General features: G+C 39.2%; 1 protein-coding gene across 1 annotated transcript in view; it reads left to right on the plus strand.

Moving 5' to 3' along the window:
* LOC139685857 (WSCD family member AAEL009094-like) overlaps nt 1-24,942 on the plus strand; it is a 109,359-nt gene that overhangs the window by 73,748 nt on the left and 10,669 nt on the right. The window contains exons 5-6 of the mRNA XM_071582970.1: nt 15,575-15,814; nt 17,887-18,181. Of these exons, the coding sequence (XP_071439071.1) occupies nt 15,575-15,814; nt 17,887-18,181 (535 nt within the window). The remainder of the gene's footprint in view (nt 1-15,574; nt 15,815-17,886; nt 18,182-24,942) is intronic.

Here is a 24,942-nt window from a genome sequence, read left to right on the forward strand (position 1 = left end):
CTATGCGATGATATGTAATTGAAGAATAACTTTAAAGAACTCAATGGCACTTAACTCATCCTTGTGAGATGTCATGTTTTATTGTTGAAAAACCTCTCCAGATTTCGCAAAATTAATTAAATTTTCATAACGTTTATTTTCCCCGCGTATAAGGTATGAATTAGCATAAATAAATAGAACACAATATACTAATGATTCTGCCTAAGTGGTGGAACTGCACGAGGAATGAATTTACTTTTTACTTTTATAATTAACTCAAATTTTTTTTTTGCACTACTACGTTAAGTCTGTTGAATATTTCACTCCTTTGCTAATCCTTGATAGTGCAGAAATTTGGTTGCTCAGCGTAAAATTTATAGGAATACCCCTTTTCGATGAAGGATTTAAAACGACAGATGGCCGAATTCAGTGCAACAGAAGTCAAGCAGTGGGAATCGAAAATAACATCGGGCATAAAATTGATATTCGCATAAGACTCCGATTTTTTGCATTTAATCGGTCTAAAATTTATAAAAACTTAATATAGAGTGCAACTTCTTTGTCAAATCATTCGTATTTTAGAGGCTGGTGACTTAGACCACAAATGATGTTCACATTTCAGAAACCAACCAAGAAAAAATTCGTACTTAGGTAAGCTTCAAAAAAGTGCTTTGATAAACTCTTCTACCGATGCTAAGGTTTACTTATAAACCTGCATTTTAATTATCTAATTGGTTAAGCTTTCAATTTCCCGTAAGCATAATCAAGCGATGCCAGTTGATTAAATATAAGAAGATAGGTTATAATAAATATTCCCATCAGTTGGAAAATGGCTACGATTCTACTCGATTGTATATTTTTAATTAAATTTTAAGGTTTCGGAGTCAATGGGAATCACCGTCGAAAAAAGGTTTCAAACCTTTCAGAAACAGTTAACAATTAATTTTCAATCAGGATGAACTTAATCAAAAGAACTGAATGGCGACAAAGCAATTAACATGAAACCAACACTTAAAAGAAATCAACAATGATGATTTTCCGCTAATTCCCCAAAACCGCATTTCCCATTAGAGAATCATTCGAAGCAATTTATTTTCATTTCGATTTAAAACTGATGGAATAGGTTTGAGAAGGGAAAGGGGCCGTGGAATTAGTCGATAGCTTATCGACTTACCTCTTTCAATATAGAAAGGGATTGTCTTATCCGGGATAGTCTAAGGAAATGTTCTCATTTTGAGTCGTGGAAAGTTGATCAAGAAGTGGTTATGGTGTATTCCTATTATTGTTCAGCTCGTCAGTCGTAATTGTAGAGTTTCTCAAATATACCTTTTCAGTTGATTTTACCAGTGGAAATTAAGATTATGAAAGCATTTGGCTTTAAAAATGACATGAAGTATTAAAATTTGCAATTTTGAAAAAATAATACATTCTTGATAAATACTTTATGCGACGGGCTACAATGTTAAAAAATTTGGATGAAATATTGGGACTATATCAACGTTTTTTCATTTTGACATTTTAGCACGCAGATCATGAAATTCAAAATGAAAGATACTCGAGTGATAATATTCCTAAGAATGTTTACGCTCAAAGTTGAATAAAAACCGGCAATTGGAAAACAGCTCTTTAAAGGAGGGTAGTTTTCCAAATTCCTGACCAACCCTGATGGTGTTTGACCGCGATGGTTCCCACGATTGAACGAAAACGTCATTATTGATTAGCACGGCATGTTGACTGACTAGGGAAAGTAAACTGATTGATGCTATACTTTTCAATCACTAAGCATTTGTGTTATTGTTTCGCAATGCAAATTTTAACTTCTACACGATTCATCGACATGATCTACGCCGTGACGTAAACGATAATGAATATTGTGAGTAACAGTTTTGATGAGGGACTTTCTTCAGTATTAGTGTAAATTATTTCGAAAAATTACGACAAAAAAACGACTCATCCATCACAAAGGGGAGTAAGAAGTCTATTCGTGACTTTTGTGCGTGTGCTCGCTTAAAAATGGGGAGAAGATGAAAACGTCCAAGGAGTATAAAAACTAGATGTCAAATAATGTACGATACAACAACCTGGATTTATATGTAGGTGCATATTTGTATCCAAAAGGCCTTTCCTATAGCACCCCCATCACAGGCCTTGCGACGGCTTGCGGGGTATTGTATAGATGTAGTGAGAGATCTGGTCATTGTCTTTCGGCTGCGTGGATAGTGAAGAGAAATGATGGCCACCTCAGACATGGTTTTGAAAATGGGATGCCTTGCCAACGTAATATCCGAAACCAATATCCAAGTTCGGATGACAAAATCAGGTCCGACTGCAGTTAGCCTGTTCCCGAAATTCAGGACCGATGGGTATGATTCAAAACCGTCCACCGGAATTCAAGAGGCTGTTGCCAAAAATCAGAGCCGGTTGTCAAAATTCACGGCCAATTGTCACAATTCTACATCTATGTCTCTGCCAAACCTGCCAGCCGACGTGAGGAAGTGCGGTATGGGATATTAGTAAATGAGCCTTTACAATGAAATTGCGAGATATCCTGGTATCGTTAGGCATAACAGGAGGGGTAGATGGAAATTTAGTTTTTCAGTCATAATTATTGGACATTTTACGATTTTGTTTAATTTTGAACAGACAACTTAAGATAGAGTATTGAAACCTGGCAACTCTAGAGAGTATTTTTCTTCTTTTTTGCCAGTAGTCTAATCTGCAAGGCCACCGTAGGACCCTAATTCGAATTACCTCATATTACCTTATAGAAATCAAACCCTCTATCATTTTAAAAGCCCGGCTTAGTTTCTCTCACCCTCTTCCTCTCTGAAATGACTTTTAATTAAGTCTTTCCAGTATCCCTGCCATTCATTCTCCCCGTAACAATTGTTGAAAATGACAGTATTCTTATCTTTCCCATGTGAAGACTTTCTCTAACGGTTCCGACATGCTTGCCAGTTAATTCAATCATGGTCCAAATTGGCCACGGCAGCAGCTCTCCTTTACGTTCCCCATAAATATTTGCACACATTGTCTAATTACGGCAAGTTTCTTGGAGGCGGACGCGCGTATCCTTCTATGTTAGTCCCGTGAGAGGAAGTAAGAGTGACGTCCAAGTTCTTCACTTGTTCATATTTTCTTAATTCCCTTTCTTTCAATGTCATTGGTAATGTTGTTTTTCCTTTTTTTGCTCCAAAATTTTATTTCCTCAGACGTGTTCCGATTTAATTTTAATTTAAATTTCTCATACAAATCCGAGTGATTTCCACAATAGCGAATCGCCAACCCGTCGTCTGCTGGCTAATATGTATAGGCTGGACCCACCAGAGTGTATGATACGCTGGTTATAGCGAGTGCCATATCATAGGACAAGGGAGCAATCTACGTTTGGATTTCATTTTATCGCACGATTAAGTAAAGTGAAGATGGTTAAAGACAATATTAAAAAAGCTGATCAAAATTGAGATTTTATGAGTTCTTTCAATAAAGATTCCCGGGGGAAAACTTATTTTATTATTTTATAAAAATCATTTTGATCTTCAAAAATATTTGTTAAATATACTATTTTCACTATTATTATTATTCAAAATATGAATCTTTTTTAACCGATAAATTTCCTGTTGGGCAGTTTTGTAAGAATTTCATGGAAAAGTTTGGTATTAAGTGCCCTTTTACCTTGCCATTTACAAAGCTTCTAAAGGTCGAATTTTTAAGCTTTCTCTCCCGACTAATTATCCCTTAGCTGGCAAGGTTTGAAATATGTAAAAAATACTGAAAATAAATGTCTATAATGTTCAACCTTAGGGACGTATTTTATCGGGCGTCTCCGTGTCTTGGCAAGGCGCAAGAGTTGCTGCCCAAAGCCGGGCAGAGAAAGAGTTACAAACTGAAATCAATAGAATTTTGTTTTAAGTTCAAACTCCCTAAAGCATTTAAGCCATCCATGTTCGGTGATGGGTGGAGTTTGATGACCTTGAAAAATTCTCAATAGATTATTTTACCGCATATAATTCTAAAGAAAATGCAGTAGTGGATAATAATTGATCCAAACAGATTTTCCGTAAATTACATGCATAGGACGGCCCGTAGTTTTTTCCCCTGAACCGTGGGTTAAATCTCGTCTCGTTCAAAAGTTCTCATATTCAGCCGCTGGATATAAAATATCCTAACTATATTTGGTTTATGGAACACACAACTAAGCCAATCGATCCTATAAGGAAGATTCCATACAAGTGAGGTGGAGGGAAACGAATGTAAGCGCGCCCAAGTTGAGGGCCTCTACGCTGTTTCTAACCCACAATCCTTCGATGTCAGTTCGGTTTCGAAACAAATTGGGTTGGTGCAAAATTGTGAAAATGACGTCTGTGGCCTTTGGCAAAGGTGGAAATGAAAAATATCTGCATGAATAATGCAGTCAAAACGAAAATAGGTTACTTGAAGCGTTGGAGGGATATAACCTATCGGTAGGGTACGAGTACCTAAATCCACCAGGCATGTTCGCTTGACGCGTACTCGACAGTAAGGCGATACCGCTATTATTTGGCAGGTAGCTGAAGCCATCCATTTTGGCTGAAAATTTAAACAAAGAATTTTAATGATATAAATCAGGTCGTAATAAAACACATAACTTTAATGGCAGACCATTGAGATACCTGTGACCGAACTGGTTGCTTCCTGATTATTAAGAGTAATTTGTTTCCGTCTATAATTTTTTCATTTTCAGTTGCCACAGAATTTTCATAATAGTTATAAAGTGAATATCAGATCTAGATACTAGATTTTATATGGCCCATGACCAAATTATACGATTTACCTCAAGAAACCAGGTGCCAGCCTATTACGTCAGGTACTAGTACCCATACACTCAACTAAGGTATGATAATTTACATTTTTCATAAACTGCACATGAATTGAAAGCCTAGGTCATCCATCATTTTAACAAAATCTAAATATTCTCATATGTCCATCATCAAAATCCAGATATACCTCATATTTATGTCATATATATTTAAAAATTTTAGAATCGAGGTTCGTTAAAGTTGCATGCTTCCTCTCTCTATATACCATGTGTATGGGACGAAGCCGCAGATGACGTATGGTTACCGTAAAGTTCGTGTCATTTTTATTTGTATTTCATGTTTGAATAGTATCTTTATTGTGTCGTTAAAGCAGAATGGCGAGAGAGTGACATTTTCTATTTCATTTTATTTTTTATAGAGTTGCTGTGAACGTATTATTTATATGTTAAAGGAAAACGTTTTCGCGGCAGGATATCCTTGATTCTCTCGCAAAGAGGTATATAAAAAATCCTTAGCACTAAAGTTTCCCAACTTTTTCAGGTTGTGCCACCCATAAATTACTGCAACTTGCAAGTATGCCCAGTGCACACATGAATTATTATGAGCTGTGGAAATTGACTGTTAGCATATAGTGACAAAATAACGTATGGAATTCTTAGTGTATAACATGAGGATTAAGCGAGTGTTCTGGTCAAGTGCTCATAACCATCGTCACTGAAAAGGATTTGAGTTCCTTTACGTACCTTGCCCGAAGGTATGTAATTAAGTCAAGGCTGTCTTTTGCAATTGAATTTCTTCTTGTCCATATTTTCGTCAACGACGCCCCGAGTAAGTAAAAAGTTCATGATGCATTGACATGATTTCATTACTGTCCTCTAAGAGGCATTAATTGCTCAGCTCGGGGAAACTTTATAAAATTAAAATATAAAAAAAGAAAACTTTACCAGGAGAACGTGAGAGGGCCTCGAGTGCATGAGAAGGGACCTTTCCTCTTTTAGTTTTTTGCAAAAACCTGGGGTATGAAATCAGGGTGGAGAAGAACCTGAATATATTTAAATGTAGGCGCATACGCTAAATTGATAAACCTTTTAATGAAATAGCGAAATGCACATGCGCAATAAACTCACTCCGGGAGAAAAATTTGTTTTGGTACGCATGTGCTGCTGTGTAAGGTTCTACTACATCAAAATGGCGGTTTGCACGAGGGAAACTCCTTGGGTGGTAATGAGAAGTCGTTAACGTGCCCGCACAGTGCCGTGGAGATTGCTTCACAACGGAATGAATAGTGCTAGAGGCAGCGTCGGCGGCTGTCTACTGCGACACCTCTCTCCTTAATCAATATGCCGTATTCGTAGTTTTGCTTCCGTCCTCTTTGGGGTCTCCGGACTTAGCTAACACGTTCGGGAGGTATACAATGTCGGAAGCAGTTTTGATGCAATGGAATAAGTTTAATCAATGAGAAATATAAATACGATGATGGAATTAACCTCTTTTATTAATTTATTCACGATGAAAAATTTTGGAAGGCAAATACTATCGTTGCTTGGGTATTCAAATTTCGTTATTCCGAGATGAGGCAGGGAGTTGAATGGTTTGCTTGTTAAATGCTTATTCGAAAGTTTACATTTTCTCTTCGTTCATTCTACGATGGTTACATTTATTTGAGAATACGTTTTTGTTGCAAGTAAATTGTATTATCCAGGTGCGGAATTCTTTATCAAATTTCAGATTTTATGTTAGCCCAAGTTTTTTCATGCATTCGCTATTTTGTATTGAGTTTTATGAATATAGTACATATCCTTAATCGAATTACTTCTTTATTCGTGTATTAGTTTTTTCACCGAATGACACTAGTTAGCGATGCTCCCACGATTTTCCGATGTGTCTTCACGTGCCATCGCATTTCCTCAGGAGCGAGTCTGCTAAATTATCCCAGGACTGAGGCGGGTCTTGAGCCTTTGGGCTGGCATTGATCAAATGATTTAGCGGCCAACAATCTAAATAATAGTTCAAACTGAAATAAAGAAAATAATAACGTTGCATATGCGTCTACAAAATACCCCGCAAGCCGTAGCAGGGGAGTATGAGTTCACCAGCCATGCATACACAATCACAATAATGACATTGGAAATGAAAAAATAGTAACTTTGTGATTCCACTGAAAATTTATTACGATACGACCCGAGTTTCGACGTTCAACGTAATCTTCTTTTCCAATATAAATCGATTCCATAAAGTTAGGGGGAAACCATCAATTATACAATAATGACACATCTACACAAGCATTAGTTTGATAATGCACTGGAGGAAAGTAAATCACACGAAAGAAGGTACTTAAATGAAATAGTATTTTTACCGGAGGAATGTCAAAAAGATTTCAAAATCATTCATGATATCGGAAAAATATATATACTACCAATACTAATTATCTCATTCGCGCTTGTGGTCATATCTATTTTGATCTCTAATGATCCTAGGAACAAAATGTATTTTAAATATATCCGTTCCGCTATCTATCGGCCTGATTTTACCGTAGTCAGTCGGGGGCTGTAATGTGTCTTTAAAATTCCCAGATAAGTGATCTGCCTCAAATTTTCGTAGTAAATTTAACCTGTTTTTAAACCTATGATCAACTAGTGGCTCACAGCCTAATTCTTCCAATGGTGTCGCGATACCGCTACCTTGTTCAAAACAACTTTTCACAAACTTAGCTGCTCTGCGATGCACTCGCTCTGATTCCAAATCCAAGCTTACCTCGTGAGGATCCCACACACCCTCGCAGCATACTCGCACGTGGAGTTTAACTAACCTAAAATAACAAAGCTCTTTAACCCTATGATTGCTTTTACCAAGTGTCCTTTTTATGAATCCTTAATTTTTATTTGTAAATTGGCAAATTTAAAGAATGCATTTTCTCCAGGACATATCCTTAGTTATGGTAACACCCAAATATTTTATTGATTCTGTTTCTGTTGTGTTGGTTTCCTATTTTATGTGTTTTCGGGTGAAATACTCTTCCTCCCAAAGTTAATCGAAATATTTCTTCAAATTTAATCCTAGCTCCCAAGTTTTTGCACATATTTTGGATCATATTTAGGTCATTAAATTATAATACCCTCTTTTTATGTCTGATTATGTCCTATAGCAATGTATCGCAAGCAAACTCACGAATTTTACTGAAAACCTGAGACCCAATGTCATTAATGTATAAAAGGAATAATAGTGGGCCAGTAACACTTGAACCGGAGGTAGGAAATAAAAAAAATCATTCATGGTTTCAATTTTTGATTGTAATATCAAATGCTCACAGGTGAGGAGACTTGAGGTTCACACACTTGGAATACACACTTGCACGAAAATCTTATTCTTATCCTCATGGAGTTTTGGGGCTGATTGTAGCCCGAAAGGATTTGCTTTAATAGGTGTTTTATTACCACTCAGCAATGTAGTTCTGCATATACCATTTTGCGGTCCCGAGAACATAGACTAGAAATGGATCAAAACTCGGATGCTCCCTATCCTGGTTGCCTCTGACAATCTACATCCACGATACATAACATTCTTGCAGACCCCCGAAAGGGTACACCGCGGTGAATGTTGGGGAACCAGAATTTTCATACATAAATTTGCACGTTTCTTAGGTATGTTCATATTCAATTAGTTGCTCATTTATCGGCTGACGTAGTGCAGAATGTGCCTCGAAACCCTTGAAAGTTCCAACCCGAATGCCCTGTGCGCTATGTTTTCCTCGGGTCGCTTCACTTCGGGACTTGAACTCCATCTAAACATCCCGGACTCAACACGCGGAAGTTTCTGTTTAGATATTTTCACTTGTAAGGAATTTTGGTAGAAGGATTCTTGAAGTTTTAACATAGATTGACCGGAAATTCATAGGTTTTTGTAATTTTTTCCAGTCAACACTTGTAAAAATGTGATTAGTCTGTGCCATGGTACATTTATCATTCAACTTCTACCAGATAATCGTAATTTCGAGCAGTTAAAATTCACCGCCAATCCTGATGTCTAAGCAATCCTGCTCGCTGTCAGAAACAGGTTCTCAGCCGGCACCGCGAATAGCGCAAGTGGACGAGATTATATATTACGAAATATACCATATAATATCCAAGAAGACTTTTGAAATTTCCTAATTTCAAAGAAAGAAATATGATTATATTCGGTCTTTGAGTTTTTCTGTCATATCGGTATAGAATGATACTTTTTTGATTTTCGTCATTTCATGTCGGAAGTATCCCGTCGATGGCTTATTGCATTTGATCGGAAGTCAAATAAATAATAGCCGTTACGCTGGCGAGTGCTTGCTCGAAAAATACTGAAAATGAAAAAAATGCGAGTTGCTTAAAGCAGCCTCGCCGAGAGGAGCCACGGTTTAATTTTCAAGGAGGGAATTATGGCGTCCGCGAACGACCCCTATTCCCTTCCATGCTTGCCCATACACGGCGCATTTACTCATTACTGCACATGCATCGCGAAGCTCTTTTTGTTCTTGCAAGGGCAACGACTTGCCTCTCTTCAACTACATGCGATGTATTTGCTCGAAGATATTACCCGCCATAAGTTTGAGCGTGGAAGTGTTACTGAACCTTTTCGTCCCTTACTACGCGGACAGCAGAAGTCCGGTGAACAACGGTGATCCTGTGTCTAACTGATACAAACTGGATTCATCTCTCTGGCTGTCAGGAGTAGTGCCATCATTTCCATAAAACATTTCCTGTTTGGTGATTTGAATTTTCACCGCCAACTGGAGAGTTGTGATGCAATTTCTTTTTAAGAATAGCAAGTTTGTTCATTTGTTTGCCTAAACCCTCTGCTAATGCAGCTGATCTCTTGTCCAAGATTTGACGAATTTAATTTTTCTTAACCTATTATGACAAATGAGTTTCCTAAGTATTCGTTGGCGTTAAGTATTTATTCACGGTACGTGACCTCAGTTCTTTCCGTGCTGTGCCTGCCTGGTGCGGATAGGTTGTTATGAACCCAGCCAAGTGGTTTGCAGGGTATCATGTAGATGTAGATATGTTTTCTAGATAACATCGTAGCAAACCCTTGCCTCTTGACTACTTACGCTTCAACACTGTTACGGGGAGGTTGGAACCTAGCTTTGAAATAAAAAAAACGGGTTGATTTGAGGAATCTTTCCATTCCCAATATTGATATTCAAGAATGTAATAAATAATAAAGAATGCATTCGAAAAAGTTTCTTCCCTGGGTTGTTGCCTCGTTCCATAGTTCTAAAATATAGTTCTAAGGGAATTTATAGGTCTTCTCATCTAACTTTAAGTGGAATGCTAATTTTAATGCGAAAAATTTACTCATAATTGCCGAAGTAGTTCCTATGATACTCGGAAGGGACGGAATGGTGTATCAATGAGGGCTACTGTCGTAAGATATTTTGAGCCATAATTATTTTTTAACGAGGGAAAAGCTTAGCCGGAATTTTTAGACCTATACAAATATTTGGCACTTATTTGTAGACCACTTCATTTCTAGAGCACTTCTTACCGATTTGAAGAAAAAAATTGGGTTTTGGAATACAAATGGATACCCGAGATTTTGACGACCGCATATTGGTACGTGAACGTGGCGCCAAGGGAAAACGACGTCTTTGAGAGGAATCGATTTATTCTTGAAGAAAAAAATTTCACTCGCATCTTACTTCTGGAATAAAAGGGTACTTGGAATGGATGAGAAGGTGAAAAGGATCTTTCTCCTCTCGTGGACGAATTACATTGCATTGCCTCCTGAATCGTGGCTGGGTAAGTCCTCACTGTGTCGCAACTGCAAGTAAACGGCATTTATCCGATTTCAATCGGCAATTTTGGCCAATCACAGGAGGTACGGTAAACGTTGTTAGTTTGACTTTGGTTCACATTCCGATCACCCTCGAAGGGACTTCAGTAGAGAAAACAATTACTGACATCATATTTGTGGAAGTGACCAGGGTATTTGGAATAGGCGGGAGAAGCCGAGGAGGAAGGAATGCTCTCCATTCTGCGGGTGACTTGCAGCTCATTTCAAACTAAATCATGGTTGTGCAGCTTCCCACTCAGTCGCTATTTCAAGGTAATGACAGTTATCCTGTTGCAATGGGTATTTGCTGAATATTCACAAGAGTAAGGATGAACGTTGGTTTGACTCCGGTTATAATTTCATCAATTTTGAAGTTTCTTCCTTTTCGTATATTAGGAAAGGGGAAGACTCCAAACCTTTCAAGTTCCATTACTTTTTTGAATGGGAATTTGATTATGAAAAATATAATTTTCCCTGGTCGTCATGTTTTCTCACCTCTCATGCACATTTCCGACAACGATTTTAAAGTATTAGAACATTGTTTTTCATTCATTGAGAACGATACTTCTCTAACGGGAGAAGCTTCTTTTGGAAAATTTTAACGTTTTTTTCCGATTAACGGTGTAAATAATATCTAATTTCATCATCACCATGCCCTTTATTAATATAATAAGGCGAAAATAAAATTTGAAATATAAAATTTCATGTCAGCATCGCATTAGATTTTAAGTAGGCTTAGAAGAAGAAGTCATAGAGGCGAATCAATAAATTTATAATGACGGAGTGAAAACATTTCGGAAAATAAAATAAAAACGTTTTATTGATGGATGCAGACTGCTATTCTGCTCTCTCTATCTTTAGATTTCTCCTTCCATTTCTTTAACTCTCCAAATTGGTGCTGAAGTATTTATGAAGTGAGGATTTTTTGACATTTGGAGTGTAACGCCTAGCTTTAATCGAGCCGCCGAGACGAAAAGGCTGATTGACAAATATAAGCCGGAGGTCAGCATCGAGGACGTTGCATTTCACTTTCATCACAGGACGGCGGTCGCATGGGGTGCAAAGAGCTTCGGTAGGTGGCGGGACGAGGAATTATCACTGCAAACTTTTCCTCACTAAATCTAATGGGTCACGGCTTTCCAAAAGACTTGACGTAAAGAATCATGGTTATGAAAGGAAATTTCGTCCTTAGCGGTGGTTGTTGGGCAAATACAAGTATACGTAAGCTGTGAAATTGAGGAGGGACGAGGGAGACTCCCGCAGGTGTCTCTGAATGCATTTAATAATTTTACATGTGAGCTCAAATTTCCTATTTGAATTACGAAGAATGGGGAAAACATTTTTTTAGGCATAAAATATGCAATTTTTCTGGCGGGTTTCTTCTCGTAGGCTCTATCCTCAGATGATTGCTGCGGAACTACACCGTTCGGGTCGGCAACGAATCGTTACTGTGGTACTATGTAGTTTCCATTCCCGCATCCATTAAGGGAGAGGTCGCTTAACTGCGTCGTCTTTGTAACCGAATTCCCCTTTCTTTCCGGCTTCAATGCCCTCGCGGGCTTCTCAAGTGGGAGGGATGGCAAAAGTGCGTTCAGCTTCCGGTCGTCGATAGTGTCCCCGCATGATAGCGAACCGGTTCCGTCCGATCAAGTGCGCGAGGTGGATAGCGAGGCGAGGGAGTTGGGGATGCGAAGGAGTGTCCTAAGTATGACGGGGAATACAATAGAACGTGTCGTGTCAAGGGGCTCTCTGATGAGCTCTTCCCTCCCACAGCCACGGAGATGAGAGCGTCTGAGGGAGCGGAGGGGGCCTCATTCCTCACCACTGCCCGTGTGAGGAATGTTGGCAGGTATGAAGAGAGATAAGGGTGCGCATAATTAAAAAAATATATGAATTTAGGAAAATATAATTTCCCATTCCCGTCGTGCGTTCCCACTCATCCCGCGAACATTTTCTTTTTAAATGACGGCCGTTGCGTAATGGGAATATTTTTTTTCACGGTAAGGTCGGCGATATTCCTTTAGCTATGTCAGTCTGCGTCGCCTTCAGCCCGCGACTAGTAAGGAATCGTCAACCTTACGTACTTAGACATGGAAGTAGGTCGTATGAATAATTTACCATCTCGGGTAATGAGGCTTCGGATTCCTCCGCGAGAAGAACGTGGTGGAGTAATGTTTTATGACCGAAAGTGCTTATTATGTGAGGTAAACAATTCTGTCAGCAATAAACATGATTTATTAAGACGCTTGGGTGAGTCCAGAATCTTTTTTCGTTAAATGAATTGAGGGTCTGCCCCTTTTTATGATTTATCCATCAGAAGTACCCTTCCTGTCAAAATATGACAATGGAGGTTCTTGTAGTGAAAACGGAACTTCGGAAGTTCCACGATAATATGAAAATATTGAGCAAGGAAGAACCCTTAAAATTAATTAAGAAAAATATTTTAAACTGTTAGTGGTGCATAATTACTTCTATCATTGACGGCTCATGGAATTGCATTCTTGGGCTGCAGAGATCAAGTGGCGCAAAGATGCATTTTTATATCGCTCGGTATCGTATATTTCAACTCATCAACTTTCGTGTAGCTCAGCAAGAGCTTAGAGCGATTTTTCATTCAGATTTCTGCCCACAGGAGTCAAGACTTCTACGGATGCTGTGCTTCTCAAGAGGAGTGCCGTGAACATAGTGTAATTTATTTTTATTTTTTATGTTTTAGTATTGAGATGATAAAAATTGAGCCTGGCGTAACTATAGAGTTCTTCATGTGCGAGGGATGTTCAACGAATAGTGATCATACATTTTTCATTTGCATAATTTATTTCGTGAAAATTGAATTTGATGTTTTATTAATTGCTTATGGGCGCGGTAATCCAGGAGTAGAGCATTGGACTTCTGACCAGAGGGCCCGGGTTCGTTTCCCAAGCATGCCTCTCTGAGCATCCTCAGTTTCAGCCAAGAGGTGTGATTTTTCGGGGACGAGATCTTCCTGGGAAACCATAACCGGCACAGGGAAAGGAACTGGCCCACCTACCCTGATGTGTGAATTTCACACGCCGTCGGGATTAGTACAGGGTGAACTCTACCACCACTTATAAAACCGACCTATTGGTTGATTACTGTGTTTATGTTTTATTAATAGCTTAATAGGGAATGTATAGCGTGACACGAGTCGTTGATCTGAATGCAGTAATGCTTCAGCGGCAACAGTTATATGTTGAATCACGTGAATTATTTTTTGAAAACTATTCGTTTTCACACCACAAGAACCGTACAGTGAATATTTAAGATCAGCCCCAGCCTACTGCTGGGTTGCAAAATGATGCACTGCCACGTACTTTTTTAGTTCCACTAGATGATTAAATATATATTTCATTACCTGTTTCCATTTGCATCTGCGGTGATTGGATTTCTAGCGGGAAATAACATTCAAATGGTGGCAAAGTTTTTGGATGGTGGACAGCCTCAGTATCTTTTTATTAGGTCATGAGAGGGGCACTGGATCAATTCCATGGAAATTTCCGAAAGGAAGGCATTTTTAACTTACATTTAGAATGATACAATAGTCAGTTAACCCAATGAGGGACTTACACTTTTTCAGGTATTTATTTCATGTGATAAAAATAATGCAAATATGATTATTGTTGGGGCCTTCACGGTTTGTCATTCCGCAATGGGACGATAGACTAATGTGACCTGCCTGTTAAATGTATATAAATATTAATTCTTAAATATTAATTAATATTATTTCCATGAATCAATCTATGTTGGTTACCTCAGTTGGCATTTCGTAAGAATTCCATTGCAATGCGACAATTTTATAGTGTAAAATCAGTCGCCTTGACCGGGATTCGAACCCGAATCCCTCGATGTCCGGCCGCGTGCTTCCGCCAGTTAAGCTATCGAAGCATTCTCATAAACTGAAATATTGAGGAATTTTCCTTATGGAACAAGATTTTGCGACGAAATACCGTACATACAATGTTACAGGCATTCGTAGTCGTGCTTGGAGCTTAACTGGCTAAAGCACTCGGCCGGACATCGGAGGGATTCGGCCTCGAATCCCGGTCAAGGTGAATGATTTTTACGCTCTAAAATTTTTGCATTGCAATACACACTTAGCGGGTGACTTCGTTAAATTATATCCCAAAATCACACATTATGAACCATTTTTAACTCTATATGCTTCCTACCGTCCAACTTGCCTAATCTTTTCGTTCCTATGCCTCGCTTACCTAACATTCTTCCCACCATCAGTGGTCAACAGTTTATTGTCACTCAATATGCCCTTCATTCACCTCACTTTCCTTCTTCCAAGTTTTCCCAGGAACCTTCTCTCTTCTTCACCCTACTTAGAACGTCTATCCAAAGAAACTGCGGGAGATGCCGCGATAGTAACTTTTAACAGAGCCATCCGCTAATATGCATTTCAATGCAATAATTTCAGAGTGTAAAAATCATTCGCCTTGACCGGATCAAGGGGAATCCCGGTCAAGGCGAAAGAATTTTACGCTCTGAAATTATTGCATAGAACGTCTTCACTTATTTCCCTTTTTCCCATTTTATTTTTTCTATTTATTCCCCATAGCCACAGCCCAGACGTATCCAACCTACGCGTACCCTCTTGTTCCAATTGTCAAAATTCTAAGGTGGACAGGTTTAAAAATTCCGAAAGGGAACTTTTTAATACCCTCCAAAGATTGCAAAATTTTGCAATGAAGGATTTAACTTAATACTTACCTTTGTCCTGATGCATTCCAACTTAGATAGGCAGAGGCGTGCTTGCGTGCCTCTTTCTATCTAGGTAACGTGAGTAGGTTTTTATAGGTTTATGTGTGTTTTATGTAATTGTGGAAGTATAGAAGCATTTATGTTAACGTGAATGATTATGCATAAATAGCTGATACCCTAACACCATACGCTCTAGCGGCGGCTCGTCGAGTGCTATGAATACCTTAACGTTATCGCCAACCTTTCTCCATATTTAACAGGGTTTTATGGGGAGGCCGTTCCTGCGGATTGTGGGTGTACGGCGGTACAGAAGACCCATGGCTTCGCGCTAGCGGGTCGGGTGCCTGCCGGAGCCGTTCAGAGAGCGGCGGAGGTGGCCTTATTCCGTGGGCGGGCGGTGCTCCTTCTCCGGAACCCCTACGAGGCCCTGCTTTCCTACCGAAACTTCCTCTATGCGGGTCACACCGGCTTCGCCCCGCATGACAGATTCAGAGGTCCAGGTGAGCCCACGGAAGACAAGATGTGCGGTGAATTCCTTGCGTGGCGTTGATCTTCGGAGACATTATGACGCATAATGAATACCATTGGAACTGTTCTATCAGTTTGCACTATGAAAATGAAATGGAAAAGAACGTGGTGATGACCCTGTATACTTTAAGGGAGATCATTCTCTCTTGCTGGCGTAGGAACGTCGAATATTTTGTCCACGGAGTTTCCACTAAAATCGTGGCTTTTGTTGAGACAACTACGAGCACATATATATCCTTAAGTTGAACTCAAATACATTATCTGGACTGAAAGTTATGGAGGCAGCGCATAAAATATATAACAATATACAAATGGAAATCATATACATAATGGAAACTGGCTACTATTCGAAACAAGCTGATATATATAGGTAGTCCAGGGGGTAGAGCTTTGGACTACTGACCGGAGGGCCCGGGTTCGATGTTAATGGTTTATATATATATGTAATATATATATATATATAATTTACATAAGTTGGTACTAGTGGATACAGACAAAAACACAGGAACACACAAAAAAGAAAAGAAACTCTTTTTTGTCCTTATTGTTTGTTTATGTTTTTGTCTGTATCCACTAGTGCTAACTTTTATACATTATTATTCACATCCGCGTGACTTTCAAAAAAGTGTTATGCACACTCATATATATATATATGTATATACATATATGTATGTATACATATGTATATATTTATGTATGTATACATATGTATGTTTACATGTATGTTCTTTAGGAACAGATATAATTGGACACAGCCTAAGATAGTTGTCTGCTTATTTAACGTGCATATTGTGACACGATACTATGCCTTTTGCCTGGCATGGTATTTGGCCCAATGTTCAGTTCCCTCAAAAGGTATAGCCTGAAATAATCGTATTTTCGGAGAAATGAGAAAATTAAAGTCGAGGTTCTCCTCCGGATGACATCTAAATACAACAAGAAGCTATATGTATTTTTGACTCTATTTTGGAACCCTATTTGAAACTCAATAAAAGTGAATGAGCCTGTCCTGAGCTTGCCAGGAGAAGTCCTCTGGCATTAAAATTTTGGATGTCTTCCCAACGAGTCAAAAAGAAGTATCCACCTTCCCGAAAACAATTTCTCTCATTTTCCTTGTTCTTCCACCGAAGTCCTAAAAGCCCACAACTAGACGTGAGTATATGGCTCTCGGAGTCCCTAAATTTACAGAGCAATAGTGTAAGATGATACTTCAGTAGCCTAACTGGCGGATGAACACAGCTGGAAATCGAGGGATGTGAGCTCGAGAATCTTAGTCTGTGCGGAGGAATATTGCACTGTGAAGCTCTAGTATTTTTTAGTGCTGTTATGAGTAAGATTTAAATATGCTTATGCTTGTATGAAGCTTTTTTTTCGTTATAAACGAGATTGATTGTCATTATGCCAGTGAAAAGTTCTAATGGGGTCTCCCAATCAGAAGTTACGTAATTAACAAAAAGTAATGGACGTACTCAGAAAAAAGTTTTATAATTAAATACCGAGATACAAAGAGTAAAGAGAATCTTTTTCCCTCCCTAATGTGATATCAGGATCCGGCTATAGGGAATATAAGGATTGATGCATGTGCCCATTTCGCTTCTATGATCAAACTGCACCTCCGAAGTAGTGTGACTCTTTCACGCCAATACGCAAATTTCAGTTATGATGCCGCATTCATTTTTATCGCTTATTTGCCTCCCAAAATGAGAAATCCAGTAAAAGTGAATATCATATTAAAACATGGAAATGTAAGAATAGAAGGAAGTTGGTAAAGAGGTATACTTTTAAAGAAATACCCTGCTGGAAAAGTATTTGTAAGTGCAGTGATAGAAGGAATTCTCAAGATATTAATTTATTTTTGTAAGTTTGGTGAAAGAGCAGTGAAATTTCCACGTGTTTCCACGTATTTTCAACGACCATGGTTTCGCTGCGACGCCACATTAAGCGCCACATACGGCGAACGGGAAGTGTTGGCATCACGACTGTGGTGCGACAATACTCAGCATCCTTACAATTTCACTTGTACGTCTCCAATCCGATGTTTCAGAGTGGGAGCGCTTTGCGAGTCGCCTGGCGGTCGTGTGGCGAGAGCTGGCGGCAACGTGGATCAACGTGAGCCGGAGTGACGTCCCTGGCTACTCAGAGTCCATGGGCTTGCGGCCGGCGGCCACCGTCCTCCACTTCGAGAGGCTGCGCCTGGACCCCGGCGGGAGTCTCCGGCGCCTTCTCACCTTCCTCAGACTTCCCCGTGACCCAGAGCGCATTGCGTGCGCCTTGTCGCACCTGGACGGCCCGTTCCGCAGGCCGCTCCGCTCCCCTCAGAGGGCCCTCTTCCAGATTCGGTGAGTTATCGGTAGTGTTCGGCGGTAAGACGACTGTGGTTTTGCTGTACGTCAGAATCATCAAAACACACCTACTCTAAGGAATCAAAGTTTACTGGTCAATGTAATAGAAGGAAATGGGCGCCTGATGATACTGTGCTTAAGCGAAACCATGGTAGTTTTCAATAAAATTTAACTTATTCAAATGCTATTCTACTCGATTCTTTCAAGAGGAAACCTTCCAAATCGCAAAACAATTTCTTAAACTTCATCTTTGATATGCAATGCCCCACTACCCGAGGCCACAGGGGTTTATTAAAAGGAGAAATCAAACAATATTTGAAAATTATAGCATAAATTATTTTGGTATTTAAACAGCAAAAAATAAACTCTGGTAAAAATCAATTGAAACGCCTCCTTTAATTAATACTGTACTACAATAATAATAATTTGGCCGGTTCGATTAGAATCGGGCAGTTTTTTGTTTCAATTTTTTTGGTACCTTATTCTCAAACCCCCAATATAATTTCGCTAATTTTTTACAAAATACAAAATAGGAGTTACATGCCCTTCCTTTCCGTCGCTCTCCCCGTTCCCACTTTATCTTTTGCTGATAAATCTACCCAATATTTTCCTAATCGGTTCCTCGTGTAGATATTTCCCAATTTGTTGGACGTTATGCAAATACCCAAGGATAGCTTCCAGCTTGCGTCTTTCCTTGGTATAAATTGGGAAATAAAGGACTCAGGACTATTGCCTTGTCCTCCTCCATCATGCACTCACTTATCCCCTCCTTTCTTTCCGTACTTTCTCGAGGTATGATCTAAACTCCCCGTGTCCTGTTAACATTTGGGTAATACCTTTGTAAGTTTTAAAGTTGATCGTCATTCTTTCCTTCACGCTAGGTAGGAATTATCTGGTTGTTTTCCCCTTTTTTAATGTTTCCCATTTCCGTACCCATTTATCCAGGAAATGCACTTTTATAACCTTCCTATTCCTGCTCCATTTCTCAGTTGGAGACCAAGTTACATCTCCAAGAGTAGCCTCTGCCATCTGCCTCATCCGTGACAGGATTCTTCTTTCCTCTATTGAGAATGTTATCGGCTGTATCCTAGTTATTATTTGTAAAGCTTCATTACAGACCGTATTGTAGCTCCCCATTTCTCTTACGTACTAATGCAACAAAAAATTCAAATTCCCAAAGGAATTTCCCTATTTTCTACAATTTAACGAGTGCGGCCAGTGAGCTCAAGAAATATTTGTGGCACGTTGATTGCCAAAGGTCATGCAGCATAATTTAGATAGTCTGGGCTGAAGTGACAGGAAATATGCAAGCTTTACGAAGTGCATTCCCGGTTTCCGGACGAAAAATCGGTAAAGAAATTAGTTCTTCTTCTCTGGTGCTAATGTTGGACTGTAGCCAAAATTTGATGGTATTGCCGTGGGAAAAAATCGATAACCTCGAACTCGGAGGAGAATAATAAATGGCCCCTGTCTATCATAGAAGAATTCTGAAACAACATGGTTGATCGGAGTTATCACAACAGTTTGATACCATTATCATTTCGCTCCATAAGTCACAAAATACGAAATCGATGTTCTGAGAATTCCTCGGGAAGAAATGTCCTTTTTTATAAGTGCTAGAGACAAGTGAAAATACGAAATCATTGATTTACATGAAATTGACTTGTTATGAAAAATACACAAAAATGTTCTCACGGCGATACTCATTCTCCGCAGATGCTTCATGTAGTATTTCGATGGTTGTTAGCAACATTTAAGTATGCATGGAAACAGCGTAAACCGTGAGTTGCGTCATTGAATCAATATGTTTCTGATTCTCTATTTAATTAAATTTAAAAAATGACCGATTAGTTAATTTAATGATGAAATTAAATGAAAATTAATGGGATATTACAATCGAGTGCGCATAGCCCTCTGCCTTTAATCTTTCCCTGAGTCCATTCTGCATCATTACCGAATTATAGTTTTGGAGAAAATTGGAAATATACTTTATTTGAAGTGTATTTCATATTTTTAGACATTAAGCATTATTGCGTCGTAAGGACTCATTAGACGTCGTCGGCGATCATGGGCGCACAAGAGTAGCGGTGAGTTCCATGGGGTTAAATTTTGTCAAAATCCCGGATTTTGCTTCGATTCGAAATACCCTTGACCTCATATTGCCCGATGTAGAGAAAGTTAACTGTATCGAGACGCTGTCCTTTGAACGAATGCGTATATTCCTTCTCGTCTGTTAGAAAAACTACGCCGCTGTCTTATTGAGACTTAAGTGAACGTTTTTTCGAGTCTAGAAAATATCCTGGACATCAAATCAATCTCCCTGTTCTCCTTGGGCTAAGGATCGATCTTCATGAAAACACTACCGGCAAGACCCGAAACACATAAATACCCGAAATAAACATCGATTTGGAGTGCAGATCTACGGTGTTTATTACAAGAGGGATTCGAAGTAATTTCGCCTCTTCGCCGAGCAGCATACGTTATACCCTCTGCCTCTAATCATATATTCCTTCGTCTGTTGCCTCGCAGAGCAATTGATGGCGGCTTTAAGTCAACATTTTCATTCCTCCACGGAGGTTTATTCACTTAATCTCAAAGGAAGGCCTAATGCTGTTCGGCACGCAAACGAAGGCGAGCGTTCGTCGGGAGGTTTTCGTTAGCTACGAATATTTTAGATGCTCTTCTCTTTCCACGCAGCGAGTGAGTGATTAGGCTTAGAAGACGTCACCATAGCTGAAAAACGTATTCATCACAGTATAATGAACACTTGAAGGCATGCACCAAATCCTTTAAATCACATATTTTCCGCCGTTTGGTAATCGCGAATCATAAATTGGAAAGTGCCGCTATTTTAAAAGAAGATAGCCTGGTTCAAAGTAAGATTGCTTTTGGGTTATGTTATGCTTGACAAATCAATTAGCGTTTTCTGATTCCTAAAAATTTTTTGAGATTTCGTGGGAAATGTGAGCGTCTCGTACTTCCGGTAAGGGAAAAGGATTTATGTTGAGAGGTGTTAGGGTATTATAGGACAAAATTTGTCCACCAAACGTGCCTTTGAACATACGAGTACAGGCGTAGGAAATTACAAGAGAAGCATTGGCATCTTGATGTAGGAATAGATGTTAATTCGGAGATTGAGTGGCCACAAGCAGTGTCAACCCTCGGTGGACCCGACTCGCGGACTACTGACGGACTGACATCAGCTCCGGCTTACGCAAAAGTCAGATACGAGGGTCATCCGGAAAGTAGTACCCGTTCGTGCCGCATGAAGTGCTGACGACGCGAGTAGCCGCTGGACGAGGTCAGATAGCTTCAGTGGCTTGTCTGCCTTCTCTGAGCCAAGTTGCGTGACGCTAGCATTGCCTGTGTTGTTTCTGTGATTGTTTACAATGTTTAAAAAAATTGAGAACGCCGCCAGTTGTGAAGTGAGGGCAGTGATTAAATTCCTCAATGCAAGAAACGTTCGCCCATGTGATATTCATCGCCAATTAAAGGAGGTGTATGGAGACAATGTAATGGACGAGTCGTCTGTTCGGCGGTGGTGTCGCAACTTCAACATGGGGAGGGGGAACACACACGACGACGATGAGCGTTCGGAGAGACCGTCTGTCATTACAGACCAACTGGTGAGCTCAGTTGACGAATTCGTGAGGAACGATCGGCGCGTCACAATTGATGACATCTGTGAGCATTTTCCCAATGTTTCTCGAACAATTGTTCATGAAATTGTTAAACACCATCTGCATTATGCAAAAATTTGTGCAAGATGGGTCCCTCGCGTATCTCAATGAGCTGGCGGCGAAGGACTATGCAGCAGGAATACAGAAACTTGTCACACGTTATGACAAATGCCTTAATTTGCTTGGAGATTATGTTGAGAAGTAGTTTAAAGTATCCTCTTTCAAATAAAATTTTTTATGTTTGTTAATATTTACTTTTGTCTTTTTATTTCACGAACGGGTACTACTTTCCGGATGACCCTCGTATTTAAACTGATTTTAGCTAAATAATCTTTGACTGATATTTAATGAGAAGTGAAATTACTTTTGGGAATAATGATAGAATAATTGATTTTGAGCAATAATAAACGTAAACTTATGGAAAGTATTAACGTTTTCGGATTTCACTATCTGCTATTAATGAAATTCTTCGCCGAATCATACCTACCAATGACTATCAATACACTTAGATTACAATGCCATATCCTGGGAATCCCTCCATGGAGTAAAAACAAGACGTGGTGGTAGGGCTTGCATGTCCCGATGAACTCTGGCGCTTTGCTGGCATGAATGAAGATAATTAATTGCTCCTGGCAAGGTCACCGATACTGATGCACTGATCAACGAATACGGGCCAAGTGAAGAGTAGACCGCGCAGGGTTCGTTCCTCAGTGGGTTGCCTGCAAAGGCAACTTACCCCAGTGGAGCGCCCATGAAAATTTTTGCGTCATTATCAAACAGTATTACGAGGCCATGGGAAATCACACGAACAATTCATTCCAAGGTAATCTTAAGGACATAAATGACTATTGAATATTAGAATCAAGGGTACTCCTCCCTCAAGGGTGGATTTAACAAAGAGATAATGAATGATACAAATATGGCACTCGTTCCATCGGGTCGGATTACGTGACCAGAAGCTGGTGAAGCAAGGCCTCCGCTTTCATCAGCGTCCAAAATATTGTCAGCTGAAGTTTTAGTAGCATAAATAAGGCACTGAGAGAACCGCAACTGTAAGATAAGGGGCATGGAATATAGAGACGATTCTGAGCATAGATAATTTTAAAAATATTAAACAGGAAATGGAGATTGGAAAAATGTATTTAAAAAAATTTAAGACTATATTATTGAGAGGTAGAAAAGTCTTTCAAAGAAATAGAAGCTAACTTAACAGTCTGTGCGGATAAAATCTTTGTAGAATTTCTCGTGGATGTAGGATATTTAGGGAGGAAGATTTTAATGATCTCATTCGTAAGATTTATTAGTTAGGAATTAAACTATTAGTCTACATAATATCAGAATCAATCGAAAGTCAGTTTGAATGGAAATAGGTAAGGGTTAGTTAATGAAATAAATATTAGGAAGGAATACAGAATATAGCCTAGATATAGGCATTTGGTTTTTTTTCGTGGATACCGATTTCGCATTCGAAGAGTAAATGTTGTAGTATTAATGAAAGCATAGACTAGTACTTTGAAGTGTATATTGAGTGTCTATAGAATATTGAGGTCTGCAGGGGAGAATGTTGAATGAGCGACGATAAAGAGAGAAAGGAAGGAAAATATTAGACATGCTGAATAAAATATTTTATTGATTTAAAAAAATGTTCCTTATAGAGTGTTGTTTAAGGAGATTTATTGGTGTTATAAGGGGATTCAAAGTGTAGCGAGGCTTACTGGGTGCATGCAAATTCTACATTATCTGACAGCTTGTGGTTTATGATAATTGGAAATGAAAGCATACCTTCTATGATTATCGTTTCATTCTGTATTTGGATAAATCATTAGATTTAAACATTAAAAATAATGTACCCAACATCCTCGTGTCAATACATAACGGAAACGTCTTACTAATTGCAAAAAAGGTTTTCAGCATCTGAGCCATTCGAATTTAAATGTTGCTTTCAGAAATTCTTTGAATCGGTAATGATGCTCATTTTCGTGTTAAGGATTGGGGAATTTTGGGCCCCTGATACAGAAGCATTGTTTGTGACGATAATGCGTGTCGTAAAATGCGTAAGTGAGGGCTTATCGACGAATACCCAGCGTTTGGTTAGCAGTAAGGGAATCGAATCCCAGTAACCAAATATTTACTCTTGAAATGCCACGTGAAACATGCGTGATGAGAAGTTCCTGCATATAATTACTCATCGAAAATTTGACGGGCGATTGTCGGATTAGGAAATGCTGTTTAATTGAGGCCAATCGCTGCCGTTGCGAAAGGAAAATTCTGCTGGGCTCGGGTTAGTGAGGTCAATAGTTTACTCGCTCCCCACTCCGAGAGTCTGGAAGAACTGTGGACTCTTTTGGTGCATTTCTTTTAGAGTAAGCTAATGCTGATGCCAGGTTTCCCTACAATTCTCCTTTACACCCCGGAAATCCGACCTCAGCCAACTTGCACAGCTATTCTTAATGGCGCAAATGACCTCGGCTATCGGTCGCTTCCCCTAATAACTACTACTCCATGAAAGAACTTCTGTAGTTCCCTTTGGTGAGTGAATACGCTGAGGTTTCTTTTTTTCACCTTTGAGTTATTATACTGACGACATAATTTAATGCCAACTTTAGAGCTTACAAACACATTACCAAGAGCCTTGGCAATTTTTTCGTACCGCAACCCCTCCTTCCCCGAGGATTTAAACCGATAATATATATGAACGAAAAAATTATGAGAGTTTATAAAACTGCCAATGAATCATATGAAGTAACCTTAATTAATGCATAATATATATTGCCCTTTAATGTTACCAAATTAATCCAAATTTGGGCGATCCTATTAACGATGAGTGGTGTAAATACTTTTACGCATTTACTACCATTCAAGTTTTAGTCTCATTTTATATTTTGGAAGCGTTTCCATATTAACTAAACTTCCCAAGAAGTGATATCACGGTTATGGATGGCAGGTGGTAGTTGATTTATGCGTAGTATCTCCAATTAAGTGACCTACATTTTGCTTTCCTCGCATGAAATTCTTAACCAATGGGAACTTGATCACTCCAACGCCATTATTTGACGAAGGTCTTGATTTTTCTGAGGA

This window comes from Hetaerina americana, unplaced genomic scaffold (genome assembly GCF_022747635.1).
Source record: "Hetaerina americana unplaced genomic scaffold, ioHetAmer1.1.p SCAF_12, whole genome shotgun sequence".
NCBI lineage: Eukaryota > Metazoa > Arthropoda > Insecta > Odonata > Calopterygidae > Hetaerina > Hetaerina americana.